The 14623-nt window shown below is 31.2% G+C and overlaps 1 protein-coding gene across 1 annotated transcript in view; it reads right to left on the bottom strand.

The window, feature by feature from the left end:
* DIP-delta (Dpr-interacting protein delta) overlaps window positions 1–14290 on the bottom strand; it is a 130503-nt gene extending 116213 nt beyond the window's left edge. The window contains exon 1 of the mRNA XM_077445034.1: window positions 14156–14290. Within this exon, the coding sequence (XP_077301160.1) occupies window positions 14156–14290 (135 nt within the window). The remainder of the gene's footprint in view (window positions 1–14155) is intronic.
* Window positions 14291–14623: the final 333 nt, after the last annotated feature.

Raw genomic sequence — 14623 nt, 5'->3', positions numbered from 1 at the left:
AAATTCTGATAAGAAACGATCGACCTTGACAAATCAAGGTCTGGCCAATAGCGAGACTTAGCGGGAATTGAACTCGTAACATCAAGTACGAGATAATTCATCATTCACCACTAGACCACGCTACTGGTTTGTATATATGTACATATGTATATACATACTTAACCAGTAGGGATAAGACACACCATTTGTTTGTGACACACCTAATTTAATAAGTAGCACCATTGATTTGTGACACACCTTAAACATGGACTAAACTAAAAATGTACGACACGTGTCTTCAACACTTCATTGTTTTAAAGAAGAGTATATACATTCATAACTGTTAGAATTTAAGTTAGTCATCACCATCAGGACTCCGAGAGTGGTAGTCATCACCATCGACTCCAAGAGTGGCAGTCGATACCATCGATACTCCGAGAGTAACAGTCAACACATCAGCAGTAGAACAAAGTTAAAGTGAAACAGTTCTACGTTACTCATTTAAATTCTGCGTTCCATAATTAAATTCTACCAATAAGATAAATGTAACGCTTTAATAATAATAAAGAAATCTTGGTTAGTTAACCAAGTAGTATTAAAAAAAGAAAATTATATAATTTTTCATTGGAACGTGACAGTACATACATAGATAGATACATATGTAGTTTGAGATAGTAGCAACTTGTAACATATTGCATTTTTATATTCATATTTTTACATTTTTTATATTTTCAAATTTTTATATTTTTATGTTTCATATTTTTATATATTTATCTTTCATATTATTATTTTTCATTATAATTTTATTTCTCATGTTTTTTATATTTTTATATTTCATGTATTTACAATTTTATATTTTTATATTTTATATTTTTATTTTTACAATTTATATTTTTATATTTTATGTTTTTACAATTTCGTATTTTTATATTTTTATATTTCATGTTTTTACAGTTTTGTATTTTTATATTTGTTTTATCCATATTTTTCTTTTAATTTATATATAATATTATTATAATATAATAATTATTATTTTCCTTTTTATATAACCATAGTGTCGACTTGGAGTTGATCTGTAAAGTCACTATGGCAAATTTGTGAATAAATAAATAAATATATCCAAAACGGTTCAATTCATAAACACATATTTAACAGAATATAACACCTATTGTTTTCCTACTGCTTTTGATAAGGCTAGACTTTATTCGACTAAAAATAGTTCATTTTTGAATTACATACAATTACATTTCTTATTAGCGGTTTTCTAATGGAATGCTTTAATTTATAATGGCGTACACAAATTGACCCACTTCTTAAATTACTCAAAAATTAATAATTCATTATTATTTGCTCTTCATCCCTTCATTATTTAATAACTAACTACTGTATTATCAGCATAAAAAAATCACAAAAATTAAAATTTGCTTAGAAATATAAACAGATATCATTTTCCAGTCGAGTTTCCACATACTATTTTAAAATCTTAGACTTTCTATCCACAATCACTATATTTAATTTAAAATGAATTTTATTTGTGATTATTAAAATTCATTTCAATATTTCCTCTCCATAAAAAAAAAGATTAATAATTGGTAAATGCACACACATATTTTGCCTTCACTTTCATCACCATTTGACACAAAATTTTTACTAACCCCAAGCTCTGCACTCGAATTAATGGAGAAAATTTTTAATTTTAGCTGTACAAAATTGAGTGAGACCTTGAACTCGTTACTGTTAGTATTCGTTTATTTCCTAGCAGAAAAAATAAAATAACTGATCATTATTCTACTATTTTTATATTCGTTGCTTCCTTTTTATTAAACCCGTCGCATTCCTGTCTCTGTTCAGCATTTTCTTCCATTTTCGCTGTATTTTTTTTTTGCAGCCACCGTAACCCGTAAGTGAATTGAATCCTACTACACCGTTCAACGAAAGCCTCTTAATAGGATTCCATTTTAAAATGCACGTGAAATAAAGAATGAAGAAAAAAAAGAAGCATGAATATATTCATTCGAAAAATCTTGAACCTTATGAAATATTTATGCTTAAGTATAAGTCCTCGCGAAAAATATATAATGTTTCGTATGTGAAAAGAGACGATGCTACGAAAACGTATTATATTTGATGCCTTCTCATTTTTTCTCTTTAATAAAACTTCCCACTTTTACAATTTTAAGCTTTGCTTTGAACATTTCAAGTGTCATAAAAATTTTCATTATTACGTACATATAGGTACATCCAAGATGGGCAAAATTTTCACTGCACTTTGACGCAATGATTAATTAACAGAATACATTTTGACATACGACAATAGTTATCGAATCTTATATACATACATATAACATTTAGAATAGTTCGGCAAGCATAGTTGGGGTCAAATACTATGAATGGATTCTGGGAATAATTCAGATTTGAACCTCGAATATTCACATCCCTCCAATTGACCTTTGCCAAGTGGAATTTGCACTAATTTAAGCAAATAGTTTGAAGACGCTTGGGCTAAAAATAACTGGCATTTATCCTAACTATCTTTAAATATAACAAATGGAGAATATATTCAAGCGTACATAAATTTCATAGACTAATCATTTTTCTTGTAAAAATGTTTATTATTCATATTCTGGGAAATATAAACTTGAATAGTTTTTTAGAATCACTATACAGAATAGAGGAAGGGTTCAACGTAAAAAAATTGCACATGTACAATTTGGTCTGGCGACAAAAGACTGTTGAAATGTGAGAAAATGTACTTTTTCATTCCACAAGTACGAGAGGTGTAAGTGTGAAGGTTTGGTGTATAGAAAACTCCGAAGAGGCGAAATAAAAGCGAAAAACCAAAAACGAAATGAAAAAAAAAAGAAAACAGAAAACCAACCAAGAAAAACGAGAGCCGTCAGTGGTAGAACGTCTCTGCAAGAAACTACAGTGAAAAGTATAGTGACGTTATGCACTACGAATGCAGTTTGCACTCATAAGTTCAACACCCCGTAACTAGTGTATTACGAACATATGCGAAACTTTAGTTATAGCCTTCAACGAACAACTCTCATTATAAAATAGAAACTAATTCTTACTTCTCTCCGAATGGTATATTAAAGTTTGCAGCAGACATAGCACAATTCAAATTGACATAATAAGCCATTGAAATGCATTATAAATTTGAAGCAAATTAAAAATCTTAAGGTTATAAGAAAATAATCAACGAGGACAATACGTGGGCATTCATGTGGAGAAATATCTGCTAAGTCTCAATTTGTTGCTGGTAGTAGATTGCTCAGAATTTCCTGGCAACAGGTAAGATTTTGGTTCAAAAGGTTTAAATTACCCAAAATATTTTTAAATGATAGACTGGATGCTTTCACTTTATTATTGTCTCTTAAAAGCTATTTATATATAACTAGTGGCCTGTGTGCACATAATTGTGCAATCGTTAAAATATCGCAATTCGGATCAACGAAATTAATTATTTATTAATAATTTAAAATTTAATAAATTTTTCCGAAAAAGAATTATTTTGTTTTTCTCGGCAACTCATGTGAACAAAGTGATATGCCGCGTCTCTTTCCACGAATTATGATTCCAAGGGAGAAAAAAAGACGGAGCATGATTACGACATACGAAATTCTGAAATTCTCATCTATGAGGGAACATTTTTATAATATTAAAATTTAATAAATAAAATTATATCCTTTAGATTAGATTTAACCTAAGACTACATATGTACATACAAACGTCTACTTCTAAATCCAAAATAATATTTACATAAATCATTGCATAGAAGAGTCTCGGTGATTATTTCAAAATGTTTATACCCTTCAGTTATAAACACAGATTACCCAAAAACGATCGGTTTTTTTATCGTTGACTTTGGAAAATCTTTAGTTAATATTTTGTATAAAATGTATTGTGAGCATTTATAAGAATTATAAATAGGTTTTTGAGCTCTTTTTCCTATAACATATATTGTACATATTAAAATTATAATAATATAATACTATGATTACTAACAAAATTAATTTAAAATTGTAAAATAAAAAATGATCAGTAGATCAGTAGCTATTAAAATATATATATATATATATATATATATATATATATATATATATATATATATATATATATATATATATATATATATATATATATATATATATATATATATATATATATATATATAAATATATATATATATATATATATATATATATATATATATATATATATATATATATATATATATAAATATATATATATATATATATATATATATATATATATATATATATATATATACATATATATATATATATATATATATATATATATATATATATATATATATATATATATATATATATATATAAAAGATGTATTGTGAACATAATTCAGTAATAATAAAAAGCATTTAAAAATCAAAAAAACAGTGAAATAACATAATACTACATGTAAAAAAAAAATTGTAAAATAGAAAATGATCAGTTAATCAGTAGCTGTTAAAATATATATATATATATATATATATATATATATATATATATATATATATATATATATATATATATATATATATATATATATAAGATGTATTGTGAATATAATTTAGTAATAATAAAAACAATGCAAATAACAAATATGTCCCATTTTAAAAATAATAATTCATTATCCTAATGACTTATAGTCGATCCTTGTCAATGAAAAAAAAAATTTTGTACAAAGCTCTATAAGATACGGCAATAAGGAAACTGTTGTCAATTCTAATTATGTTCACAAAGCAAATATACAAGACAAATCTGACAACGATGAAATAAACGAATCTTTCTAAACCATCAACCTTGACATTTTAATTTCAACACAAACGACCCAAATAATCCTTTTAACTTTAAACGCGTCTTCAAAATAAACTATTCGACCACCCTATCATACACTCGCCCATATATATATACAGATACATAACACACATTTCGATAGTGTGAGTCACCGGAAATATGTAGATCATGTGGAACATTCTGTCGGTTGAAATTCACCTCGCACGTTTCCGCAGACAAAAATGACCACGTAAGGTGTTTCATGCACAAAATATTCCAGGCGCCGCGGAAAAGCAGTTCAATAAAGATTTTCCTGAGGAGAAGAGGGAGAGAGAGAGAGAGTGAGGGGGGGGGGGGAGAGGAGCCAGAGCCGGACTAACATATGCGACCTGCCACACTCGACGAGATGGGGGTGGCCGAGGGGTCGTGGACTAAGCCTTAAATCCTTTATAAAGCGGACTTACCCCCAACTAAAATGCAACTTTTATTTGCCTATATTCGACTCCTATACCTTCTACCCTCCCTTCGGCCACCCCCTCGCATCCATTCGCGTCGAATTCCTCCCCTATATACATATCCTATATATGTATGTATGTGTGTGTGCGATACTTTGATAAGGCCTCCAAGTAAATTGTTAAAGTCTTTCTTCGAGTCGACTCGTAAAATATTCAACTAGGTTGAAATTGAACCGCGCACACATTCCAGATAATCGCGGTCGTTTAGGACAAAATCGAAGATGAAAAAGAGATGAAGTTTGGTTGGAAAAATATATTTTTCCAATTTAAAATTGTTTCATCGTTGAAATTCGCCTGAGCTATCCATACATATGTATGTACTATTCGATTCAAAAAATATACCGACATAAATAATCAAAATATTTTCAGCATAAATAAATTAAATTCCGGTATATGTATCTATGTACATATGTTTACAAACGTATATACATACATAAAATACAGCATCCAACATTCGTTTCAAATACCATAAAATGAATGCATATGTTAAATATGAACCTACTCGATATCGAAGCCATTTAAATTTAATTGTTGTTTATTAAGGCAACACATTAAATGGTCAGAATTTATAGCACCTTTTGGTCAGAATAAAACTAGAGTGTTGGTCAAAATAAAACTGTTAAGTAGTCAGAATAAAAATGTGGGACTGTCATTAATAACAATGTAGGACGATCAGAGAAAAAAAATAATAAATAATTATAGTTAACAATTATAATGAATAGTGCATAGTATATAAATCAAGTATTCATAACTACAAAATATGCGAATACAAGTTCAAAATAATATATTTTTGGTATCTTTTGATAGGTATTGGAATGTGAAAAACGTTACCAGTCATAAAAATAAAATTTAATAGAAATCTTATTATAAAAATATGCATTAAATACAATTTTTTAATTATTGCATCACATTAAAAGATATGTATAAATTCATATGTATGCTATAAAAATATTTAATATATAATTAGTTTCTGAGAACGATTTTGACATTTATGTTGGTAGGTTATGATGGCTAAATTTTGGCGATTTCTGCACACTCTTGACAGCTTAATGAAATCTCGTATGAACCGTTATTGTTTTATGTTCGGTTTTTATAAACGTTAAACATATATTTGGCGTTACAACGACAGCTCTATTGCCAACCGCATAAAAATATTCTGACTAGATTTTATTTGATTTTATACAAGCCAGAAGTATGACTCGATGGTTACGTATATGTTTAGCACCGAGAGGTTACCGGTTTCGATCCCGTGCTAATCTTTAATACTGCTAGTCAGACTTTGATATTCGTGACCAAAAGTCGATCGTTCCTCCATCAAATTGGCAAAAATCATCCTACCCGCTATGTACAAGTCTAAATCCATAGATGTCTCTATAGATTATTTCATTAATTAATTAATAGTTGATTTCGTGTTCTTCAGCCTATCGAAATACGGTGATTTATGTAATAAAAATGCTGAAATTTTGTAATTAATTGTCTAGGAAGGCGCATTGGGGTCTACCTGTTTGGCCTTCCTGGTATATATCTATGTAAAATAAAATAATAATTACGAGACGCTTTAAAAAGTCAAATCAATTTAGACGTCAACCAATAAATCGCGAATTAAAACAACAGAAGAAAGTCTTACAATTAAGCAATTTTTTCCCAAAAAGCAATCAGCAAAACAATATAGAATATTTAAATCTACACGTGTATGTAAAGTGAATTTGATTGCGACTTATCCATCGTAAAGGTCAAGCATGTATAATTAATACAATAAAATATCCTTCAATGTCAATTTATGCGACGGAGAAAACCGCGCGTGAAAGAAAATTCCCAGACCTTGAATCGTCTCAATCTATTTTTATTGTTTAGATATAAACGAGCGAAATTTTAAAATTCTGCAGAAAAGGAGTCAAAAAGTGCCCAGTCCGTTCTCCTGTCGTCCGTCTGGCTGCTTTCGTAAGCGGAAGATTTACAAGGGGTGAATTCTTGCCTCGAGCAACTGAATATTGAATATCTCCAAGAGCGACCCCTCCGTTTCTTCCGTTTTGTTTTTCCTCTGCTTGTTTTTCATTTTATTTTTGTTTTACTTTTTCCGTCCTCTCGCGCCGTTTTTATTTTACACATAGATTTATATTTTTTATTTCGCTTTTCTTTGTCGCTCTTGTTTAACTTGAGCCGTGTCCGGGGTCAGACTTTGTCGCTCTCTCAAACACGCTGCAGCGTGTTGGAAAATCAGACGCCGGAAAATGGGTCCTGACAACGAAACAAATCGGTGATTTAACATACGAGAAGAAAACAAACAACCGACTTCAAGCCGTTTTGCCATATTTTTGACAGTCAATTATCAATTGAAAATCATGTTTTGAAACTCAGACATATGTATGTACATACATACATACATATCTATCTCTCTTTTAACTTGCACCTAAGAATTTTCTACTCTTGAATTCCATGACGTGAAGTTTCCTTGGTTTTTATTATTTTTACTTATACTTTTCTAGGCTAAAATACAAACACGCTTCAACTGATTTATTTCATTAGCCAGCAGCATAGCTCAGTCGTTCAGCTTCTACCTAACACCGAGAGGCGACGGGTTCGATCACATGAGCTGACCTCGATTGAAAATATTTTTTCACCAATCACTGCGTAGCATTATAATAAAAGTTAATGTTGAGAGCCACACATTCCGCAGGTTTCCGATCACTGTTTAAACAAATGCTTTTTATAAAATTTCAATCGTAACTATGTGGTAAGGAGAGGAATATGAAGATATTTTTCTTCATCTATTATGCATATGAAGATATTTTTTATTGTAAATTGTGGTGTATTATTTGGCTTTCCTCCAGATTTTATTACATTAATTTTATTACATTTTATACCACGAAGGCCTTACAGGTAACCCAATTAGCCTTCCTGGCCAATTACAAACGATGCAGCATTTTTATTATACAAGTCGCTGAATTACGAGACACTGAAAAACTCGCAAATTAACGAGACATCTATGAATTGTACATAAATTGAATTGTACATTAATCATACTCAAATAGTGGTGACACAGTAGATAGGAAGGATTTTAGGCAATTTTAATCGGGAACCGTTTCAAAAATGAAATCAGAGAAATTTGCAAACTCTGCTGGGAAACGATCTACCTGGAGTCACAAATATTCAGGTCTGACCAGCAGCACTGTAGATATATTCAGAAAAATTCTTTTCAATCGAGGTCAACTCATGGGATCAAACCAGACACCCCTTGGTGTTAAGCAGAAGTTTAACGACCAAGCTATGCTGCTGGCTAATAATTTATTAATTTCAAAAGTACCAAAATCCAGGTGAAATTTAAATTATATAACTAAAGGAATACATACATACACTTTTGGAGCGGATTTCAAGCTATTTTGATGCATGAGAAGACTCATGTACACGTACACATGTGTACGTTGCATGTACACATGTACATATGTACATTAAATCCAAATAAAATTTATAAAAAAACTTAATTTAATAGTAGTTAATTTATTAAAAATTTCCATGTTATGCCAAGACTCTCGAAATTCGTCAATTTGTATTTGTTTTCCTTATTTGATTTCTTTAAAAAGAATTAAAGATTATAATAAATAACACTTTGAGTGAACTAAATATATATGAGAGATAATGAGAACCTATAAAGAAAATTTTATAAAATATAGAGTGAAAAAAGAAAAAGTTATATGCGTTTTAACAATTGAAATCTGACATGGTGAAAAGGGATGCGGTGGATCCGCTCTTAAATCGCCAGACAAATTGAACCCCCCCCCCCCCCATTTTTCTTTTTTTATTATTAGTGAATTGAGAAAATAAAAATAAATAATTTGGCCATCTTCAATCGGGTTTGATGCATCCGCTCTAAAATCGCCAGATTAACAAAACGGCAGCTTTAAACGTAATTCTCGTTTTCTCGAATGATAGATTGTACATCAGATGACGAGTAACCTTTCGATGTGCAAGATTCGGAACTTATCGAATCCTCCCTTATTAAACTCGCCTGAAAGATTCAACCCAACTTTAATAATTGCATCTGTGCACATCGAAAGGTTACCCGTCATCTGATGTGCAATCTATCATTCGAGAAGACGAGAATTGCATTTAAAGCAGCCATCCGTTAATCTGTCGTTCAATTTATCTGGGGATTTTAGAGCGGATGCACCGCATCCCTTTAATCTTTATTATTTGGCTATCTTTAATCTTGCGACACATTCAATATTCAACTTAATTTTTATATAATAATTTAATGTCAAATATCAACGACTTGTATCACGAATAAAACTTGTAAAATAGCAAACTGTCGTCGGTACAAATGGTAATTTGGAATTGTATTGTATTTTTTCAGATTTTTTTTGTGAGTGAAGCTCAAAGGAGGCTTAAAGGTAAAAAAACAGATGAAACAAATCAAACACCTGGATCCAAACACTTGCCAAATCTACGTAGAACACGATAATTACACATGGACTGTGACGTTTCAACTCTCCGGTTAACCGTCCGTTAGACCGGGTCACGTAACGTTGTTCGACCGCGTACACGTTTACGGTCAATTGAACGGTTGATCGGTGTGCGACCAATTCACCAGTCACGGGGTCTAATAAACCCCGGTCGGTCGGTCGGTCGGTTGGTCGTTTGTCTCTCTACCAAACCCACCCTCTCCCACTCTCTAATGTGGATGGGCCCACTCCCTAATAATACATTAAAATATCATACACACCGGCCGCGGCGAAAAGGTTCACCTCCAAATTAATGGTAATGCATATCATGACTTAACCGCGAAACAGTGCAAACCACTCCGCGACGGGTTAACGGGCCAGGCCGGCGCGAAGGGGTTAATGAATCGCCGGCTCGCATGTGTCTTAACACCTCGCCTGCACCCGGGGCTGCTGTATACATATTACAAACATACGGTATGTATTACTCATACGTATATTTGTAGAAATGCGATCGTTTTTCAAAATGTCGTCTGCTCTCTACTGTAACATAGAACGGCGGTAGCAGATGTGTTTCAAATTTATGTGTAAAGAGTACTTCGGAATAGTTTTCTGGTATACATTGGTACAATTTTACATAAATTTGATATTAAAAATGTACAACTGCGAGCTAAATTATAATAAAATATGACGAAATGTATTTTTCCGGCCGTAACGTGAAATTTGTAAATGCTGAAATGTATGTTTAAACTATGTTTGTATAATACATATACATACATACATATGCATTCAATAGTATTCGCCCCTAGCTCCATTTTTAATTTATTTTTTTGGTGATTTAAGTGACAAACTTAATAAATTTGAATAGAATCCACCCAATTATTATTATAATCCTCATTTTAAGTTCTCTCACACTTGTTATGGACTCAATTAAAAGGCTAAATACTTAAAACAAATTACAACTTACGTAGCTTGATTTTTTTTTTATTTATTATTAAAAATATGAAATACACAAGTATTATATGTATAAAAAAGTCAAACAAAACAACCTTCTATCTCTTTCTCTAAAAATATCTTAAAAAGTATTCTGTCCACGTTAATATTTCTCTCTCAATCGTAAAATTTTTTAAAGAAAAATCTATTTAAACTAACATAAAACATGTCGTCATTAAAATTCAACATATTTATCTTAATAAAATAAACAAAATATTTCCAAATGGAATAGTAATTTGCAATATAAATACTTTTACTTAATCAATATATTTACATATATTTAATTAATTATCTATTATGATTTTAAATTATTATTTTGTTATCATATCTCTTTCAAAATATTGATTTTTAAGGATGCAAAACGAAATTTAATAATTATGCTTATAATTTGAGAGAAAACTCTGTATTAATTAAATACATAATACAGATGGATACAAAAAAAGCTGAGCAAGGATTTCCAACCCTGTACCCGCGTACCTACATATATGCACACGCTTCAAAGTGTTAAAAAATGAAAAATTAAATCATAAATATGAGAAAAAATAAAGTGTTTTTTGTTTAACCAAAAATTAAGCAGAAAGGATGAAAAAAGTGATTTATTACTAATCATAAAATACAAAGTGGATTCCAACAGCGTTGTCAAACAATTGGTTAATTTTTTACTAAAATTGCTAAATACACTGCAAAATTAATTCAAAAATAAGCATCCAGCAAATTTTAAAATAACATCATATTAAAATCTCGTGGTACAGGTTAAAACTTTTGCAATCTAGCCGACTATAAAAATGACACTATGGAAAAAAGGAGCCCACAAAATAAAATACTGTTTTGGTCCCAAATATTTGTGCAAATCTAAAGCAAGTCAAATAGAATCTCAACAACCGCATTAAATGCACTCTTATTATTTTTAAATCTATTAATTTAAAATAAAACATTATGACATAATATATTCAGTTTGAATATTTTTTTTATTCCAGCATGCACCCGCCACACCTTTAAAGGACGGAGCATCGAAATCGAACAAGTGTCCCGAAACCCGGGTCGAGTAAGACCCCAGTATTTTTAATGAAAATACAGCTTTAATCAATACAAATGGGTTCAATATATATCATTTTATACATCGATATAAAAAAACATTTAAGTCATATAGCATGTTTTTGACTATTTTTCTATTAAAAAATAACGACAAGCAGTGGCGGACTGGGACTGAAATCAGTGCATGCCAGGAGTCAAAGGGGGGCCCCCCAGGTTTAAAAAAATTTGTCCCCCCCCCCCCCCCATATAACAAAATTTTCTTCTTTCCACCACGTCAGGGACGTCATTTCAGCTTTTTCTTGGGGGGGGCAGGCAAAGATTGGTCAAATTGAATTTTTTTTCAAAAAATCTTTTTTATATCGGAATAAAAATGGAAAATATTCTTTGAATACACCTAATTGAGTTATAAAATATGAAAAAAATAAGCTTATTTTTGAAAAAGTAATTATAAAAAAATATTATGTAAAGAGAAAAAAGCGCCGCAGGCGAAAATTTTTTTCCACAAATCTTAACATGGTCAACATTAATCGACCATCAAACTGAGTCATCAAAAAACTATCAATTAACTTAATTTCTACCAACTGTCTTTTCACTTTATCTATGTACATGTACGTAATAACAATAGATAAAGTTTTGTTTTGTTTCTCTTCAAAGCACATAGCAGCGATTATTTTATTAGTTACCCAAAAGTAACATACATAAGAAATAAACGTAGCATTCATAGATCCGTAGTATCTCATTAATCATTAAATTCATAATATTTTCTAAATTCACACTATTCCTTAGTTTAGAGGGGCGAGTGCCCCCCTATGGCCACCCCAAATTACGTCCCTGAAAAAAATGCATAATATTTTCAATGAATGTTAATCGAAAATCGGGATTTTGGGGAGGGGGCCCCTATCCTATATTTCTATTTACATGAATGTGTCTAAATTAGGAATAGATTTTATATTCGGAAACTGTTTAAAATTGTGTATTTAAATCTTACTATATCATCGAAGTATAATCAAATGTTATTTTGAAAGTATGAAGTAAATTTAAATCGCTGGTTGATGATGAATCGTCCTATCAAAATTGTTTTATGCAATTATGTTTATATTTTTCACGAAAATTTGTTTATTCCCATTTTTATTTCAGTAGTTAGTTGTTACATAGGTATTGGTATATACATAATATTGAGGTTGGAAATGGGCCCGGCAAAAGGGCCCACGCAAATGTTGAAACTTACATTTCGAGCCTAATAAAAAAAGTTAACCGATCCTTGGGCTGTTAAAGCAGGTATTAGTTGTTTGTGTATATCGTAAGAAATTTGTTTTGTTGAAATACCCAAACTTTAGGTCCCAAAGTTGCAATATCCTATAAATAGTTAAAAAGTTATTTAATTTTACTGAGGGCCCATATTTTCTAACAGATAGTGGGGCCCACATGCCATCGGGCATGTTCGCTTGTATGGCCAGTCCGCCACTGCAAGTATCGGCATGCAAACGCACATATGTAGGTAAAGCCAACAAGCGACTGAATGACTCAATACCACGCGCCAAAAGCGACGAAAACAATAGCTTATGAAAATATAGCTGTCTCCTTCTCTCGCATTGATTCATTAATCAACAAGGGTATGCAAGCGAACAGTTAAAACATGACTTATCACTACCGCCTTTAAATCATACCTTGGAACGTAGAAATGTATAAATGTATTTTTTTTGACGATGTACCCCTTTTCTAAATCATAAAAAATCTATTAAAATAAATTTCTTGTAGTTAATTCTAGGAATACAAGAGATATAGGGAGTATATGGAGGTTTTAAAACCACATAGTTATTACGAAAAACGTAAACTTGCATACCCCACTTCGGTGAGGGAGGGTTAAACGTGTCTATTACGATTATTTTTCACCTCTATTACGATGAATTGATTGAATTATCTATCGTTGACCAAACCACGCAAAATGGCAAAGCTTAAAAACGGTCGGAAGAATGTAGGAATTTCGTCTGAATCATTAGCGAAGTGAAACATACATAAAGCCTTGTAAAAATTGAACGTCTTTTAAAAATTTTAAAATGTTTTAAGTAAGAGTTTCTATGTAGTAGTTCATTCTAGGAATACAAGAAATATAGGGTGTCTAGCTTTGAAAACCACATAGTTATTACGAAAAACGTAAAAATTGGGGCACTTGCATACCCCACTTCGGTGAGGGAGGAAAAATGCAATACGAGACGCACATATGGTCCAACGCAACGCTATGCATACTATGTAAATATATAATATACAAATGAACATTATACAATTTATAATATTTTTATGTTTCTGAAGGTGGGGAAGGGGGGGGGGGGGAGGAGGTATGGGTTGGCGTTTTGGAAACGTTTATTTATTAAGGGTGAAAATTTATTACCTTGTAGGTGCCGAGGTTCTCCACAACGCACGGCAGATTAGCATCTCTTCCCAGTGCGACTGTAACGTTCGGGATGGGCTCGGCGAACCGCGGGTCCTCGGTGAGCACTGGAAAACAGCATAAACATACAGACATATATACATAGGTACATACCTACTTTGAAAAAATATATGCCACATATTCGAAACAATGAGAATTTCAGCCCCGTTGGTCAGCTAGTTCCGACGGGCCGTGAGGACGCAAGTTTTGAATTAAAATTTTGGACGAGAGCCATTTACATGCAAGCTACACGTGTAAATGTATAGTACATAAATTTACTATATGTACATATATACATATGAATTTAGGTATATATGTTAGTTTGTTTTTCTACTATGTAAATCTACAGTTTTCAGTAAGGATTAACGGAATTTCCTTTACACACGTACGGTACTTTTATTCGCACGCTAGATAAACATAGCAAATTTT

This window comes from Arctopsyche grandis, chromosome 13 (genome assembly GCF_051622035.1).
Source record: "Arctopsyche grandis isolate Sample6627 chromosome 13, ASM5162203v2, whole genome shotgun sequence".
Classification (NCBI taxonomy): domain Eukaryota; kingdom Metazoa; phylum Arthropoda; class Insecta; order Trichoptera; family Hydropsychidae; genus Arctopsyche; species Arctopsyche grandis.
This window is presented reverse-complemented; position numbering and strand designations above follow the sequence as displayed.